Raw genomic sequence first — 19580 nt, 5'->3', positions numbered from 1 at the left:
AAGAATCCACCTGCCAACGCAGGGGATGCAGGTTCCATCCCTGGTCCGGGAAGATCCCACATGCTGCGGAGCAACTAAGCCCGTGTGCCACAACTACTAAGCTTGTGCTCTAGAGCCCGCCAGCCACAACTACTGAGCCCACATGCCACAACTACTGAAGCCTGCGCACCTTGAGCCCGTGCTCCGCAACAAGAAGCCTGCGCACCACAACAAAGAGTAGCCCGCGCTCACCCAAGCTAGAGAAAGCCCGCGTGCAGCAACGAAGACCCAACGCAGACAATAAATAAATAAATAAATAGATAGATATTCCCTTAAAAAAAGAAAAAAGATGAATGATGGGTAAGTAAAAATATTTTATATTATTAATCCAATTTTTAAGATAAAAAGAAATCAAATATAGTACCAATGTTCATTCCAATTTAAGTACTAAATCTGAGGAGAGGACAAAGTCAGGGAGTCCCATTGTATGAAAGTTAAACTATCTCTTCAAATAAAAAGACCTGGAATTATAATCTCTGGAGAATTTTAATAAAGAGAAAAACGATAAAAACAAGTATTGTTTCCAGTAGTTAGGGAACAATGGCTACCTTTACTTAATGAGGATAATCAACATTTAGTATATTTCCACATACTAATAAAAAAGAAAAAGTACAAATTAAAAATTTCTTTAAAATGATAATGAAAATTACTATATATGTGTTTTTTTTTTTTTTAAACAGATGATGGTAAAAATCCTAGCTCAGCAGAAAACTGGACACTAGCAAATATAGTTTCTTTAGAGTCTTTTTGACTTGGGTTTTTTTTGTGTGTGTGTGGCTTTTAGTTTTTTATCCCCCCAAAAAACTTGTCATTTTCTTATAGGACTAGAATTTAAAAAATAATTTTTTAAAGGAAACCAGTCATTAGGAGCTCAGGCAAAAAAACTACAGGACACTGAATTTCACTCAACTTCTTTTTCCACCACACGTTTAAATAAGTTTTAAAATGTCAAGTTTTTTTTAGAGCCCAGCATTTTTGCTGCATTTTGGGCTCATTAATACACATAAAGAGCTAGTTAAAATACCAGACTGAATAAATGAACAATGGGACAATTAACCCCACATACAAAGCTCCACCCACCTTACTTCAAAGACATCTGAAATACAATGGATTAGAAACCATAAATAATGCCTCTCAGAATTAATTTTGTAATAAATATTGTTTTATATTATAGATAAGGGATTAAAAGTCTCCATAGTGGCAGTCTAACACTTGTGAATTGAGTTAGAGGACAATTGCCCTTAGTTTTGCTGAAGGTTACTGGTAGTTACATGTCCCATGAATGAGAAATAAACACCTATTCAATTTCCATTGCATACTACAGCACAGAACTTAATTTTACCTACAACGTTTAAAAATTCCCTAAGTTATCTCTACATAAAGTTTTAAGATGCATATACTTTCTTTTCATTCAGAATGTAATATATTAAAAATCAAAATTTATATTGCTATGTAACTTTAAAAGTATTCCCTATATGCTACATTATTTTTGCAATTTACAACACAACTCACACTAATAAAAAGGATTACTTTGAAGATATGTCAAAGTGAAAATAGGAAAAGGAAAAGTAAACTAAATACATTATTTGTCATTTGATTTAAATAAGACTTTTGATACTATTTCCATACTTTTATGTTCACTTTTCATAAGTTAATAATTATTCTTCATTGTCAAGAATTGGGTAATAGCTCACACGTTAAGATAAAAAGTAGTTGAGCTTTTCTTTTAAACAAAAATACCAAAGTAATTAGCTGAATGACAAATTCACTGGAACAAATCCATTTTTTAAAAGCATGTTAAGTCTTAGCAAGAAATTTTTTTTTAAGATAACTAAGAGCTTCTTCCCTTATAAATCAATCTCACAAAAATAAGTTATACAGTCAAAAAGATTCTCAGGAAAGAATATTTAATGATATGGAAAGATGCTTGCTTACAATATGATAAATGGAAAAGCTAGGTAGAAAACTATATCTACAGCATGATCCCAATCCAAGGAAAGAAACACATCTAGTCATTATTAGAGTCATAAGATGATAGACTGCTTTTCTTACTTTTCTGAAATTTTCTAAAGTCTTCTAATGAGGAAGTATATCTTCATAATCTCAAAAAAATTACAGCTTAAAAATAAGTGACTCATAATTGATTGTAAGAACTGTGGGCTCTTCAAACTTCAGATGGCATAATGAGTTTTCTGTTTGAAATGATGTAAAGAGGCACACTATTATCTCAGTCTTCCGGGGCCTTTCCACGAGGGATAAATGTTAGGCCTCCTACTGCTTCTAAAACTGATCATTGGAAGGGCCAGAAAACCTAAATTCAGACTCTTCTTTGTATTCACAAATCTATCTTGCTCTTAAAATAAGAGTGCAGCTTAGATCCAAAGGGCAATTTTAGGTGTGAAGCATATTGAGTTATTTTCCTTTCTACCCCCTGCCCAGTGAAAAGCAAAGATAAGGCTCAAATAAATACATTCTGCTTATTGTTGCTGTTGTAGGAAGGTGGTTTGCTTGCAGGGAGGTCCAATAAAAATTGCTGACACTCAGACTCAACCAAAAAGCACCAACTGGCCTCTCCTATAAAATGTTTTCCCCGTCCCCCAAAAAGCGTCCCTCATATGGAATTCTTAAGACTCTCTTTCTCTCAGAAAGCAGGATCAGTTTTACTGGTTTTCCATTCAAACATACCCTGCATCAGATTTAAACAAAACTGTATCATTTTCTTTATAATAGTATGGTTGGATTGTCCACACAGACTGCAATGACGCTGGCCAAAAGCGGATGTGACTTTTTGATGCTAACTGGAGGTTACTGAGTCCTGAAAAACCTTAGTCACAGGTGGTCTCGGGCTTATTCTCCTGAGTTGGAAAAATCATTGCCATATCCTGGACAAGACTCTGGATTGGGGGTCAGAAGATTGCTATTAGCCAGCTAAAGAACTTGGAACAGGTCTCAATTTCATCATATATAAAATGAGTACATTATTCTTAAGAGCTCTTTAAACTCACCTCTGAGATCATTCTGCAAAGGCAAACAACTGATCATGGCTCTTTTATCTAAATATATATGAAGAGAAACAAACTTTTTTCTTTTTGCGGTACGCGGGTCTCTCACTGTTGTGGCCTCTCCCGTTGCGGAGCACAGGCTCCGGACGAGCAGGCTCAGCGGCCATGGCTCACGGGTCCAGCCGCTCCGCGGCATGTGGGATCCTCCCGGACCGGGGCACAAACCCGTGTCCCCTGCACCGGCAGGAGGACTCTCAACCACTGCGCCACCAGGGAAGCCCAAGAAACAAACTTTTGAAACCCGTAAAGCTTGCTTGGTGGCAAGAAAATAAAACTTGAAGTTTTGCATCAGACACAAAATAAAGGTATGGCAATAAGCCCAAAGCAGTTGAGAGTATGAGCTCTGGTTTGGATTTTAGGTTCCAAACCAAATTCCTTCACTTACTCTTTGTGAGATCTTGGCCAAGTCACTGTATCTCTTTCAGTCTCCAGCCCTTTATCTCTACAAGGGAGATAATTTCATAAGGTTGCAATAAGAATAAATGAGAATTATATAAACCACCTGGCATATTAAATAAATGCTGATTCCTCCCTTCCATTCCAAATCCTCTATAGTGAGCTCTCCTGCCTTAACTCTGTCCATCTACAAAACGGTATAACATTAGCCATCAGCAGCAGTTGCTAGAGGCAGCAAGATGAATAAGCTATGGAGGGGAAACAACAAAAAAGTGCACTCCTGGAGTTCCTAGGGCGGTTTCACTTGCTGCCCTACACTAAGCTTCGTGAGCATTAGGAAAATGAATGCTCTGCCTTCAAAACAGAGTGAGAAGATACCATGTCTATTGTAATGCCCAACTCATTCAATCTCAAAATGAGAATTTTCTTTTAGCCAAAGTCTTGGATTTGCAAATACTCACAACTCACAGGCTGGTTTCCTTTGTAAAGGACCAGGAGGAGAAAAGAAGCTTTCTCCTATGGTGGGCGGCCCTGAGGCTGGCTGCTGGTGCAGAAGACACACCTGTCCCTCCAACTGTCCAGCTTCCCAGCCCCTCAAACAGCAGGCTGCTAGGAGAGCAAGGGCAATTTTATTTATCTTCCTTTCTCCTCTTTAAAGGTGATTTTCTTAAAACTGTACAGCTTGTTACTATTGTTGAGTTGTGACTCCCTAGAGGATTATACATTTCTAAGCATGAAAGCATCTGTGTGGCAATAAAACATGCAACATTCCCCAACCACTTCATTTTTTTTAATTAAGAAAGAAAAAGTTACAGCCTCCCACAAAGTGATGTTCTGATGAACACATCCCCCTGCAAGCCTTTCAAAATACTCTGAGAAAGGGCCCTAGGCCTAGTAAACCAGAGCCTCTGCAAGCCCCATCCCATGGGTTCAGTTTCTGACAGAGCCATGTGCCAGGACCCACAATGAGTGGAGTTATAATCTGCGTAGCAGTCAGGCCTTCTCCCAGTTGACCATCCAGAAAACAACATTGTACCCATCGTACTTTTAAGAGAAGGAATTAAAAAGAAACCAAACAGCCCCAGAGAGATGGAAACACTTGAAAACCAGAGGAAAGTCTTCTGTTAAATAGTATGAAAGATCCAGGTTTCCCAAATGGCATTTAAGGCATTGGGAAGAAAGGCTGATTTCTCCCAGAGGGGCCCCAGCTTTGATGCCCAAACTGCCCTCAAACATCAGGCTGTGCATTTTTGTATAGCAGGATACCCTCAGGCGAGACAACCATAAATAGCTTAAAACAAGAATAGGAGGTTCCATCTGTTTCTGGAGTATTTCAGCAGCACCTGCTTTCAAGGTAAAAATCTGGGAGCTGTCCCCACAGCCTTCCTTCCCAACTCCCTTCCCCATCCCCCATAGACTTATTTTAAACCAAAGCAGCTAAAACACAATCCAAAAGGGCTTCTGCCACTGCACCTGCCTAAGGAAAGAGTCCTTTGATTTTTCTCCTAAACTGTATGTGTTGGAACAGTTAGAGAAGCCAAAGTTCTCAAAACCAGACTCTATTACTTCTAGCTTCTTTTTCTCTGTGAAAACTGAGCTTTCCTGTTTATAGTAGAAATGAGCACAATACAGATGAAAAAACGATGCGACAGTTGTTCCTGCCATTAAGACAGAAAGTGTTCCAGAAGGAGGATGGTTCTCACTTAACACAATTAACGTTTAAACATAAGCCCACATGCCAATTTGCATGGGAAGAAGGACAATAACTCCCCAACGAGGGCCAAGGAACATATTTCATTAAGGTATAATTTAAAAAAAAAAACAACTAAAGTTGAGGCTTGAAAATTCCAATCTAAATCAGGTGTTACTCCCAAAGTGATGTGCAGCATCCCTCTAACAATAACCAGAAAATCCCAAGCCTGTGTAGATAGCAATTTCATGTACAAAAGCCATTTTACCCTTGGTGTAAAAACAATATTTCTAACGCCTGCCCCAGACCATCGCATGGCGCACCATTTTCTATGGGATAAATCCAAAATCTTGAGCATGTCCCACAAGGGCTTTCACAGCCTGGCCCCAAGACTTTTATGGCATCATCTCTTGCTATCACCCTCTCATCAGAATTCTCATCATTCTTTCATCTTGCTATACCTTTCATTTCTCTGGGCCTTTGTGTACCAGTTCTCACTGCCCAGAGAGCTTTTCTCCCTTTCTCCTCTAGGCAAGCCCCCATTGATTCTCTAAGACCCAGTTTAACTGGAACCCATCAGCAACACTTTCTCTAATTCTCCAAGTCAGACATGGGCACTGCCTAATCTGTTACCCCAAAGAACCCTACACATACATATTTTTTAAAATAGCACTTATCACATTATATTTTAATTACTTGTTTACAGAGTCCCTTCCCAAAGATTAAGTGGCTCCTAAGACAGGAAGGGTACTAGAAGTGAAATGGGAAGCGGGTATCAAAATCAGAGGTGGCCTGGGAACAGTGCACCCAGAAATATATTCAATTTTATATTTGGTAAAGGACAAAAAGTATACATTGTTTTCAGTTTGTAATACCAAGTTCAGAAAATTCAGCTCACCAAAATCTTGGATGAATATGACATCTGAAAGGTTCTCATATGGAGCGCTGGGGCTAGATCCCTGTGTCTATTTTATGGAACCCCAAGGTAAATAAAGGCCAAAGACCACGTGTTATACATTGCTCATTCCTGGTATATACTAGATACAAAGATACTAATTGAATAAAAACTTTAAATGTTAAACTAAAAAAATTTTAGATACCATCTTGATGAAACAAGTTATTTCTTCCCGAAATGTATAATAGGTTCTGAACAATCCTATTTGGGTATAAAGATAGTTACTCAAGCTTTCTCAAGAGCTGAAATAAGATCCCTATATATACAGGGGAAAATTGTAGAACACAAATATTTTTAAAGTTCCTTTATAAAGAGTAAAGAAATTTAATATTGTATGGCTTATCTTCCATAATCTACTCCCCCCAACCCCAAGCAATACAGTTATGGGTTTGAACTCTGGCATTCCTTCTGTTCATCCAAAACCAGAAGTTGGCTATAAATAGCATATTTCATTACAGTTTAAGCCTTGATGGGGCATGTGTTATTTGGGCAATAGAAGCCACAAAAAAAGTGATTTAGGTCACTCTGTCTTATGATATTTGAAAGATTTCAGAGGTAAATACTTATTATATCTTAGATTCAGATGGTGCTATCTAAAAATGCTAAAATACTTTCTCAGATTCCTGGGTTTATAATGAAGAACCACTAACTTACCCGTAACTCCTGTTCTCCCAGCTGGTGCTTTTAATCTAGTATTAACTAGATTATTTAACTAGCAGCTAGTTAAATAATATAATGGTGACTCTCAAGGTAAATTAAAATGCTTTAATAGAGAGAACCAGTCAATTGTGGGAAGAAACAGTGCATTTGACTTTATATACCACGGTACTTTCATTAACAAGACTTATACTTCAGTACAACTACATCTCTGTCAAGGTTAGCTGGTGACAAGAGTTCAAACCAACTTTGAAAAAATGTTTAAAAATAAACTCAGAGGGCTTCCCTGGTGGCGCAGTGGTTGAGAGTCCGCCTGCCGATGCAGGGGACACGGGTTCGTGCCCCGGTCCGGGAAGATCCCACATGCCGCAGAGCGGCTGGGCCCGTGAGCCATGGCCACTGAGCCTGTGCGTCCGGAGCCTGTGCTCCACAACAGGAGAGGCAACAACAGTGAGAGGCCCGCGTACAGCAAAAAAAGAAACAAAAAAACTCAGAGATTCAATCTTTCATAAAACAAGTATTACTAACTGTCTACTATGTGCAGACATTCTTAAATACACTTTGGGTGTATTTGTGAACAAAACAAACAAAGGTAAGAATTCCAAGCCTTCATGGAGCTTACATTCTAGGGGGAAGGACAATGCCCCTCACGATGAACCTAATAAGTTATACTGAATAAAGGATGTCTAAGAACCTTTCATTGTGAAATTAAGTTCAAATTTTGTAAATACTGATGACCTAGTCCTTTATGGACATAATGTCTGTCTACTGTGTCATTGAATCTCCACTGTGACACTCAAAGGTGCACCTCTTATGACTAACATGAATTGTTTGGTAATATGAACCAATAACTGGATTTCATATTTTCTCTTTGAACTAGTGTCCAATGTGGCCTGTCCTCTCACTCAGAGCCCTCAGTATCCGTTTCCTGTTCTTCCAACCGAATGGAACGGATCTCCCTGTCTCTGAAGGCCATGCACACAATATCTTGGTCGAGCACTACACTAAGTGCTGGGGATACAGAGTTGTTTAAGACACAGTCTTTACCCCTAAAGAGTTAACTGTTCAATAGGAGAAAGGCAAAGGAAGATCAAGGCTTATGAGTGTGTAACTGAAGTGTGCAAAGCATGCTGGGTGCATCTAGAGGATGGGATGATTACCTCTGCCTGGAGAAGGCTACTCTGAGAAGTGGCCAAGCTGAGTCTGGGAGGATGGGTAAATGTGTGAAGGCAGAAAGGTCCAGTCGCTCATATGGGCCAGGAAGCATATGAGCTTGGGACAGCAGCCAGAAAGAAAGTGACCCTAAGAAGTTAATCCTAGAACAGTGGAGGCTATGTCTGCATGGATGCCATCACTAGGAACTACATCCCTCATGGGAAAAAATGGAAAACAAAAGTAAAGGTGGCTTCCGAGCAGACTTGAGCTATAGTACTAGGCACACTGAGAAAGATGACTGGACCTCAAGACACAGGTTAACTAAAGGAAGGAGACCAAACAGCAAAAGAGGATGATACTTATAATGTAACCCAGACCCAAATCCCACCCACGTTCTCTTGGCAGACTTCTCCACTCTCCACTGGACATGTCACCAACCAGTCATCCAGGGTTAACAGAAACCGTTCCACTCATATGCTAGTCTCGGCCCAGCAATGTTTCCAAACCAAGCACAGGGAAAGTGCCATTTTGTGTGCCCTGTATATAAGCAAAAGGTGGATAAGATAAAGAGAGCCTTCCGCCCTCATGTTAAATACCCATGAAATTCATGTCCCAGGATTCACAGAAGACTATTTTTAACTACAGCCACTATCCTCTGGCACTAGATTATCAACAGTAAGAAGACATTATGCCATGGGGTCGTTCTATGTGTTATATATAGCATATTATAGCATAATCATCTGTCTCCCCAGCTCGTCTTGGGAACTCTTCAAGGACAGGGACTAGCTAATAGTAGGCGTTCAATTAAGGGCTGACAAACAAATGAATGAATTAACCCACCAAATTTTTTTCCATAGTTCCAAGCTAGTATAACAGACAGAAAACACACAAATTGCTGTTATTTTTCATTCTAAATGATGACAGCAAGAGGCTATTCAACTAGCTTTTCGCAAACATGAAGTCCATGGCCCTACATGTAGACACACAGAGTCAAACGCCAGAATCGGATGCGAGCAATCTTTAAACTGAAATTTTTAAATAAACAGATTTCCACTCTCTGAAATTTGCTGAGAGAATGCAATAATGGCAATTCAAGAGTCCCCTTTCCCCCAACACACACATCCAAGCTCTGAAAGAAACATCACAACCCAAAACACCATGGGACAAAAACCTTTCTGCAAAACTTCAAGAACGTGGTTTAAACCCTCATCTCCTTTGAATGACTACATAAATATGCAGTGTCCTAGCCAAGGCTGAAATATACCATTAGACAAAAATGGAAGAGAAAATTTTCTTGAAAAAAACACTGTTAAATAAAAAGTAAGTAGTAATTTACATCAGAGTCTAATACCCTGGGCAGGCAATCCTTGGGCCTAGACTACTGAGGTGTGCGTGAGCACAGCAGCCTCACAAGCAGCCGGCTTTGTCCCTTCTTCTTAAGGCCTTTCCAGCGGTTGTTCTCTAGGGCCCAAATTAGATGCTATGCTTGATGAAGAAGAAAGTTGATTTCACTGATTAAAAATAATAATGATAATAAGATTTGTGTAGAGAAACGCAGAAGTAGCAGTCCCGACTGACAGTTATCGAGCTCAGGCACTTCGAAAGTCAGCCCTCACCCGCTCATGGTGTGAGGGTGTGTGTGTTTGGGGGGCAGGGGCGGTCTCTTCCTAGTGAGGAGGAGAAGAAAGTGCAGAGACTAGTACACCAGAGAACTACCCTTTCTGGAATTCATAGAGGGTCTGGCCTCTTATCCCCAGCCCCAAGCCTGGGGACCCGGGTTTTGTCAGGGGCGCCTCCCTGCTGTCCTGCCCTGAGCTGTTGCACATGAGCAGAGAGAGACAGGAGGCAGGCCCCTCTGACACCTACTTAACCGAGGCAGATGGGGAGGAGGGTGTGTGGGATGCCTTTACTTCCCCCTCAGGAGGCTCCCAGCAGGAGCCCAGAGCCAGCAGCTCCAAAATCAGATTTCCACACATCCTCCCACCCCAGAACATGCCTTACGTCTCTGGCAGGAGGAAATGGAGCAGTAAGCAAGTATGATTCTAGTGTATGAAGGGGGTTTTAGAAGACCTAAAGAAGCCTTCTTACAGGATTCTGCACTTTTTTCAAACCTCTACAGAGGGAGCCAAGTTGGGAAACAGTTACTCACTCATTGACCCAAAGGGGGCAGGGGTGTTACTCTGAGAAGGACACAATCAGTGTCTGCAAGACGTCCTGAGCTACAGACACATACTTTATTAATAATCTTACATACACAAAATGTCCAAGGGAAAGCCTAACAGGCTAATTTCTGACAGCTCCAGATAACAGCAGGAGGAACTGAAGCCATGCTGATTCTCCAGCTTCTACACACCCCCCAGAAGCAATGATCCCTTTTCCCACCCAAGGGATGTGATACAAATAAATAAATACAATTATCTGTAGAACTTAAAGTGCAAGGACAACACTGTGAAGTCCTTCGCCCCAAGTGCAGTGACTTTTGGGAAACAGATAGGAAAATAAAAAGAACAGCTGGAAAATTTAATTACAGAAGAACAACGTAAATGCTGACATTGTTTCACAGAACTAGCCAATAGCCAAAGCCATTTTCCTTACCTTAAGATACAGAAGCAACTCTTGGCTCCTGAAGATAAGCGGCAGAACCCGAATCTCTGTTTGCTGTCAATGTCAGTGAGCACAAACGTGAAGTTCTGGCCAACTTGGCTAACTGAGAGGCTGCGGCAGAGACAGAACAAAGGGGAAAATGAATGTGCAGTAAGTTTCCTGATAAAGTATCTAATCACAACAAGTCGTTGAACCTGTAACATTTCCTTTCTCAGTGGAATTCTTTATAAATGAACTTAAAATTTACACACTTCAAGGGAACAGACTGTGAGCTAGTATTTAAAAACAAAAAAATGACAGCAAGCAGTGACCACGTCATCACAGCTACCAAACCTCCTACTTGCTGAGCTCAGGCAGGTGTCCCTGTTGATCACTGCATCCAGTTCTGAAAGGTGCATTCTATTAACCTCATTTTATAGATGAAGAAATAACCTACAGTGGCACTGCCTAAGGTGCCAGCTGGTAAACTGCAAAAAGCTGAATTTTAAACCCAGACCCATCTGACGCCAAAGCCCTCTCTGCCAGCTCGCTGGTAATGATGCTCACTTGATCATTCCTCTAGTTCAGAAAATAACAGGGATTGCAACAGCAGAATTGAAGTACCAGCCACAAAGTTAGACACTTGATATTATACCATCTCATTGACTCTCCCAGCAACCCTGGAATTTAGAAGATGTTCCCATTTTACAGAAAAGGAAACTATAGAACTGAACAGGTAAATAACTGAATCAAGTTCACAGAGCTACTAAGGGGAGGACCTGGAATTCAAAAGAGGGAAAGGTTAGCTGTTATATTCCTAAATTCCTGTATCTTTCATAATTTCCAAATTTATGAGGAATATATTTTATATCTTACAGGACAGAAATAGCAAATGTCTTATCAATGCAAGGTATTTTCTAAGAAATGGAAACAAGGTTTTAAAGAAAAACATTTAAGATAAAAGCTAAAAATTCCTGCATCAACACAAAAATCAGCAAACCACACATAAAATAGAAAACATCTGCTTCAAAAAATTAAAAAGCATATTACTAATCACATTAATCTAGAAACTCTTTTTTAAAGTTACAAAATGTTTAAAAAATCCATTTTAAAATCAGTTTACCAGTTAGCTTAGATTCCTTTTTAAAAAGAAGCTAAATGTTACAAACTCTAATACACAAATTTATGCTAACATAGTATTTTAGAATGTGACATTGAATTATTCAAAGGAACTCATTAACTAGTATTGTATCTTATACAGAACATATTTTACAAAATATACTCAAATTGATAAAATATTCAAATTGATGCTCTCACCTATAATCTGTTATAAATTGTCAGTAGAAATGAAAAATCATGGTTCACCAGGCCTTTTCCAAAGGCAGACTGATTGAGTTTTTTGATAGGATGTGAATTAAGTTTTCAAATATGGATAGCCTTTTTTTTTTCTAAAACTCCCTTATACAGGCCACATAAGAAAATTAAAGAGACTTTCAAGGTATTCCAGAACAAAAGGTCAATGGACCCTACTGGTCATATTAAAGGAAACAATTCCAGCCCTCAAGGAGTGGTTAGAGAGTACAAGAAAATAATTCAGAAAGAAAAGAATGTTCCAACACTCCTTTTTTAACTAGGAAGGTGAACAAAAACAAGGTAGCAATTTAAAAGCAATGTGGTAATAAAACAGGTGTAAGTAAGTAATGCTATCCCTCCACCTTACACAAGCCAAGAGAAGGAACATATTTCTATAAAAGTTATAGAGCTGTCAAGGGGACACCAAACTACCTTCTTATGGCTGTTATGTTTTATCTATAAAGCTTGGATACTGTGTTACTATGGTGATTTAATACTATGTTTTAAAGGGGGATTATATGATTAATTTTAACAAGGTTGAGAACTAAAGATGTGTGAGAAACAGGATTCTAGCTCACATAATTAAAGTGATTGGGGAAAAAAGTGGGCCTCATTGGGGGAGGGGGAAAACCTGTATTATTGAAATATTTAAACCAACAGGTCAGGATGATTCTAAGTTACAAATAAGGTCATGCTTTTATGAAATACTATCATGTGATCATGTAAAATATGACTGTTCATTATTTTAACTCAGGGTTTGACTTCACTTCTAGACTGTTTAAAAAGAAGCATCCTAGAAGGAAAGGGTATTGATAGGACTAGATGAAAAGAAAACACCCAGGATTTCTAGGAAAAGGACACAGAAGGAACACAACTTGGTTTGTGATTTGAATGTCATTAATTTCTCTATTATCTTTTCACTACCTTTAAAAAGGCTGAAAATTCTTTCAGCTACATTGTAGGCTCAAAGAAAGATTCATTACTCATTTACTTCGTTCAAATCCCAATTCAATCACTTGCTAACTGGGCCTTAATTTAGCAAGTTACTTAACCTCTAAGTAGCTCAGTTTCTTCTCCTGGAAACTACCACCCAACCCAAAGCATATTTGAGGAATAAGTGAGATAAGCATTTGGTATAAAGGCTAGACCATTGTAGGAACAATTAATAAAAGAGATACAAGCTGCTACCAATCTGAATGAAAACTAAAATTCATGTTAAAATCATCCATTTGCTTAGAATCTTCCTGACTGACTCAGCTTTGTAATACTTATAAATGGAGGAAGGAAGGCTGCCTTTCAGCAAGGGGGAGTCCTCTGGGTGACCAAGTGAGTTACTCATTCTTACATTAAAGTGAAAAAGATTCTTTTTGGGGTGCCACAACTTAGAAGGGGACACATTATTCTCAGTTGATTCACCTTTTAAATTCCTAGTAGGGTGAAGTACAAGTCATTAAAAGCCCCAGACCATTAAACTCTAAAATATTTTTTCCTTGGACACTCAAATTAACAGTCAAATTGAGTTCAGATTAACTCAAAGGAGTCTGAATCTTCAAGGAATTTGTCATTCCCTCTCTACTATTTCTCCATAAAAAATGACTTTGGGGAAAGAAAGCGTTGGTTCCCTTAAAGGCTGCAGTTTTTGTGATTACCTCCAGGATCAGAATCCGTGCATTTTTTACAGCAATCAGAGATTTCATGATGATTAAAGGTAGTGGGAATCTTAGAAACCATCTCGTCCAATTCTCTTGTTTCATAGATGGGGAAACTGAGGCTCAGGGTGTTTTGTTGTGATGGTGGTTTGGGTTTGCTTTTTTCAAAGTAACCAGGACCAAAATAAAAACCCAAGCCCAATTCTGGTTCAAAGTCCTTTCCATGCTGCATCAAACACGATGAAAACCCTCCAAAGAAGTTGTCAACTCGGTTTAAGGAAATCAGGTATGTGAGGAATTCAAATAGTTGTCTCATCAAACAGACTAACTATACTTCCCACTAAGCAAGAGAAACCAAATTTGAGTATTTCCAGAATTAAGCCAGGTGACCAGGACCAAAATCACCCTTAGCTGTGCTTCCCATGCCTAGGTGAATACGGAAAACAGAGGAGAAAAGTAATGACCATTCCAACCACAGACTTTAAAATTCATGCTGCCTCTTAAATGCCTGTCAGCCACTCAAGACCCCTCCTACAGCACTGTGCCTAATATTCAAGTTATTTATAGGTTCAGTGTATAAATGGCATGAAGCAAGTGGATGGATAGTTTGATTCCAATCTTCCAGTGAGAAATCAGATTTTCTATATCAGCCTCACTTTTTTTTCTTTTTGTTTCTTTTTTGTTTTGTTTTGTTTTTGTTTTTGCGGTATGCGGGCCTCTCACTGTTGTGGCCTCTCCCGTTGTGGAGCACAGGCTCCGGACGCGCAGGCTCAGCGGCCATGGTTCACGGGCCCAGCCGCTCCGCGGCATGTGGGATCTTCCCAGACCGGGGCACGATCCCGTGTCCCCTGCATCGGCAGATGGACTCTCAACCACTGCGCCACCAGGGAAGCCCTATCAGCCTCACTTTTAAGTTTAGTTACCCATCTTACAAACTGAGCAACTATATTGGGCACCGTAACAAGTGCTGGATATACAACATCCATCCTGCTGTGGAGCTTCCTGTCTAGTTGGAGAAAGCATAATAAACTCAAAGCATACAGCTTGTGTTAGTGTTATATGAAACGAAAGAAAGAACAAAGACAGAAGAAAATGGAAGAGAAGGAAAAGCCCTACTGAGACAATGTGGTCAGAGACAGCTTCTCAAAAATGCTGACAATACTGACCTAAAGGATGGGATGGAGCAGCCACTCCACAAGCAGGGCACTGGGTGTTTCAGGCAGAGAAAGAGCTGCACAGAGATTCTTCAGCTGGAAAGAGCTGGGCATGTTCAAGGTACTAAAAGGTCACCAGCACAGTTAAGGCCCCAGAGACAGGGAGGAAGTGGCTTAACAAGGTGCAAGATAAAGCAAGCACCAGATCATGCAGAGAGCCCCACAGACCATGGTAAAGAATTAGGATTGGCTGCCTGATTGATTAATAAGGGCAATGGAAAGGTATTGAAGGATTTTAATCAAGCGAGTAACAGTCTGGCCTACAGTTCTAAAATTTTTATCTGACTCTTACGTGGAGAACAGTTTGGAAGAAGGCAAAAGTAGGAACAGAGAAAGCAGTCAGGAGGCTACAGCAATAGTCCAGGTGAGATTGGATGGTGGCTTAACTCTTGTAGTGAGAGTGAAAATGGATCAGGTGGATAGATCCAAGTTAGAGCCAGCAGATGGACTGAGATGGAGTAAAAAGGCAGCATATTACCATTTAATGGTAGGAAAGTCTAACGTGTTTGGGAAGAGTTCCAAGAGTTTTATCTGGGACATGTTAAGTCTAAGAAACCTGTAAATAGAAATGTCCATTACATAGCTGAACATACTACGTAGGAAATCAGGGGAAAAGTTTGGGCTGGAGCTATAAATTTGGAAATCATCTATACAAAGATGGTATTTAACACCATGGTAAAGGATAAGATCACTTAGGAAGAGAATTGAGAGAAACAGAAGAGGATCCAGGACTAAGTTACAGAAATAGCAATTTAGAGGATGGCTAGAGAAGAGATCATCAAAGAAGAAAAGAAGGGCCACCAGGCAGAACAAGCAGGAGGGAGTGGTCGACCAAATCCACAGGCATCAAGATAAGAGGAAAAAGTGTCGATTGGATTGAGCAACATGGAGGTTTTAGACAGTCTTGATAAGAAAAGCTCTAGTAGAATGACAAGCTGAAGAGGGCTGAGCAATAAATTAAAATGTGTAGGTAACTCTTCCAAGAAGTGGAGAATTAGGCAGTAATTGAATGGGAATGAAGAGTCAAAGATGGGTATTATTTTTAGGATGGAGGAATACCAGAGCTTGTTTTTAAGCTGTTGGGAATGATTCAATAGCGGCAGAGACTTATGATGCAGGAGAAAGAAGATGAAACAGTAAGGTTTGGACTTTGGATTAGAATCCCAGATATGCCACTCACTACGGATGTGAGCACAGGCAAGTTACTGCACCTCTCTGAGCCTCATCTCTAAAATGGGAATAATACTTACCTTGCAAAGTGGTTTTGAGGATTAGAAATAATGTATACAAAGTAAATGACATCTAATAGGTACACAGTGAAAATAATTACCATTGCTATGAAATTATAAAATTTGAGAGATGGAATAGAAATATTTTGCTGTTCTGTTCATTACAGCTTCCTAGCTGACCTGTTGGGCCATCTACTGCAAGGCATCCATAAGAGCTGCTTCTCCTTTCCTTCACTGTATATGAGACATCAGGCGGGAATCAAGTTTTATCAAACTACCACATCTCCCAACCTTTAGTTACATGAGCCTCACAGTTTCTTTCCATAAACACAACTTCCATCTGCCTAAAACTCGAGTTTTTCACATTCCCTGCTCAAAGATCCAAGTGGCAAAGATGGCATTGACCCAAAATGCCTGGGGACCAAGAGCAGGTCACACACTCTGCTCGAGAAACTCACTGGATAATTCTAAGAAGAGAGATCCCTCCACTCCCTCATCTACATGAGCCCGACAATGTAAAAATCAATCATAAATGGAGAATGGAAAAGTATCAAAACAAAACAAAGAATCAAAACTAGAAGGAACAACAGAGACCTAGTTCAATTCCCTCATTTCATCCATGAAGAAACTAAGGTAGTCATGGGAGAGGCCACTTGCCTCACGGCACAGAGCAAGTCAACGGCAGAACCAAAATTGTAACCTAGGTCTCCTGGTTGATACCCCCGATGCTTTGTCCACTAAAGCCCAATTGCTTCATGGTTCTCAAATGCTACAGAAAATGACCATGGGGTACAGCTTAACCAAGAGCTTAAGCTAAATCAAGGGACTAAACCAAGGGTGGAAAACAAGGGATGCAAGTGGCCAAACGGATTCAGTTTTGAAAAGCACAGCAGGATGAATGCATAGAAGTGGAAGCGAGAGGAGAGATCTGGGCAGACATATACTAATGCACTAATCATGCACCTTAGTTTCATTTTCTTTCAATTATCTGAATAAAAATGGGTTTCATTGTCTTCAGTTACCTGAATTTTCTACTTTTTTACAATAACTACATATTGCCTTTGAAATAAATGTTAAGAGTTTGCTTGGTGGCTTTCTTTGTGGTGTGATGGATCTAACAACGGCAGTATGATATAGAACAAGTATGATGGAACTGGAAGTCAGACAAACGTGGGTTCCCACAGCAGCTCCGCCACTTACCAATGGTGGGACCTTGGGCACATTAGCGAACCTAGCTGAGCCTCTGTTTCCTCATATGTGGCATTATGATAATGGCAACCTTGCAAATGTGTAAGATTTTAATGCAGGAAAAGAGCACAACAGAATGCGTGGCACATAACAGATACATAATAAAATGGTAAATAGCATTTGAACCACATTTGCATCTGTGATTACAGCCTAAACCATTAAACTGTGCCTCTGCCCTTGAAAAGATGTCATTTCACTTCATGCTCATGTCACTTGTGTGTACTAGTATAATTAACAGGACAACTGAATAGTAGCTGGTTTTCTGGGTTCTGAAAGAAGATAAGCACAAACATGGAGAATAGCTTTTCCACCATCCAGTGAGTCTCTTGAGTGCTTTGACTAACTGAAGCAGGTTGCCAGCTATCAAGAGCAAGTAAGTAGCACCACAATATGAAATGGGATTCAAATCTTTTTTATTTTTTTGAAGAGCCCGCTTTCATCAAGAATAAAAACTTTTTGAGAGTGATACAGGGATCTCAGCACTGTCATTTCACTGCTCCTTTCCACCAAGTGCTTCAAGTACAGGGTAGGGTAGAAATAACTCTGGCTTGGGGATAAGATTAGCCGTCCCCCCGCCCCCCGGCTCTGTAATTACATAGCTGTGACATAAGGAAGTCATTTCACCTCTATGGATCTTACTTTCCCTTCTGTAAAATGGGATGCTTAAGCCAGATGAATTTCAGCTTTAAAATCCTGTGGTCTCATTCCCACACATTTTCAAGGCCTCCTGTAGTCAGAGCCCAAGCTCTTACAGCACACATTACCCTCTCAGCAGGAGGCTCCATCTGCTCTGGCCAAATGATCTCTAGGCTCATTCGCAGTTTCTCCTCTACCTTGTTCTTCAGCGCATGTCGGGTGTTGGGCTCTCCCTTCCACTTACCCCATTCTTGCTGTCCTTGCAGTCTCAACACAAGCCTCACCCACTATATGATGTTTTCTCTGACCATCTCAGTCTTTCCCAACCTCATTATCCTTTTGGATAGATATTGTTTACTGTGTCTTTACAATACATTCTGGACTAGACTGAGAAATGCATGGACAGCAGAGCTCCAAGTCTGATACCATTTCCATACCACCCAACATAATGCTACACATTCTGAACCTTCCTTTGCCCTTTTGTAAAAGAGATACCACCGCCACCTATCTCCTAGAGTTGCTGGGAAGAATAAATGAGGTATTACTGTAAAAACGTCCAGCATGTTGACTAGAATCAATTAAGAACTGAAATATTAATTTCCTTCCTTACCTCCCTCTATCTGGTGACTAGTCTTCCCACAAGGTGGTCTACTGAGAAATGTACTCATTTGGGAGATGGATGTCTAGACTGTGCTAGCAGCCTAAGCGGACCTTGGGCAAGTCACGATTTCTCTACAGCTTAGATTTCTTCCAGTGATGATAACAGCACTTGTTCTCATCTTTTATGACAGAAGGATAAAATGAGATAACACATGAGAAAGCACTTTCTTTTGAAGGGCTACCAGCATTATTATTTTTCATAAGCCCTAGTTTCAGAAAGAAAAACCTTAAAACAACAGAAGAGACAGCAAGATGCCAATGTTAATGGGTGATTTGATGACGACTGTGAAAATCCCACTCTTGATATAGACTAGAAATGTCAGAAAGTTGTATTTACTGTTCCTTGAGGTAGAAAAGCACAGATACTGAAAAGATTAGGTAGCTTTCTTTTTTGAACACAATCACCCGGGGCATTACTCATCTCCCATGACGACATATTTTCTAAGTCAAACAATATCATAAATACCTCTGCGGGGCATTGTGGGCCTCAGAATCTGGGCATATCCATTTGACAGTGCTAACTGCGAGCTAATAAAAAGCAGTGACGTTAGAACCTTTGTACTTTTTTGTAAACAAACTTAATTATTATTATCTCTTCTGCAGTGAAGTATGCCACAGTTAGAAGTGGGGCAACAGAAGAGAAAAAATATAGTCCCCCAACTAAGTTGATTTTTTTGTATCAATAAAAGTTATCAATGCCTACAGGGTGCATAATACAACACAATGTAAGAAAGAACCAATGTATACAGTAAAGATTAAAATATACCCATAAAGAGACATTTCTGTCCCAAATTGTTTTGTGAAAAAAAAAAAAATGAGGAACACGATTAGGGGAGGGTAATTTGGAGAGAAGCATTTTAGAAAAAAGATGTTTTTCTAACAAAATAAAGACATCAGCCGTTACTGGTGACAAAACAGATTTTAGCACTATAACTTAAGGACTCTGTTTTTCTTCCATTTCAGAATGTAATCACCCAGACAGGTAGGTAAGTAAAGATGTGTGTGGGGCATGAGAGAGAGAGAGAGAGAGAGAGAGAGAGAGAGAGAGAGAGAG

General features: G+C 39.8%; 1 protein-coding gene across 9 annotated transcripts in view; it reads right to left on the bottom strand.

Moving 5' to 3' along the window:
• The window catches only part of DENND1A (DENN domain containing 1A), a 542106-nt gene that overhangs the window by 350974 nt on the left and 171552 nt on the right, over nucleotides 1-19580 (bottom strand). For 6 of the 9 annotated variants that reach the window (XM_027104912.1, XM_027104915.1, XM_027104916.1 and 3 more), the window contains one exon: nucleotides 10550-10669. In XM_027104912.1, coding sequence (XP_026960713.1) covers nucleotides 10550-10669 — 120 coding nt within the window. Of the gene's footprint in view, nucleotides 1-3486; nucleotides 3544-10549; nucleotides 10670-19580 lie in introns of all 9 variants that reach the window. The other 3 variants (XM_027104907.1, XM_027104910.1, XM_027104909.1) reach the window with 1 other exon arrangement.

Source organism: Aethalodelphis obliquidens, unplaced genomic scaffold (assembly GCF_003676395.1).
Source record: "Aethalodelphis obliquidens isolate GAN/ISIS:26980383/991018 unplaced genomic scaffold, ASM367639v1 scaffold7, whole genome shotgun sequence".
In the NCBI taxonomy this organism is placed as follows: domain Eukaryota; kingdom Metazoa; phylum Chordata; class Mammalia; order Artiodactyla; family Delphinidae; genus Aethalodelphis; species Aethalodelphis obliquidens.
Note: the sequence above shows the minus strand (reverse complement) of the source record. Positions and strands in the feature narration are given on the sequence as shown.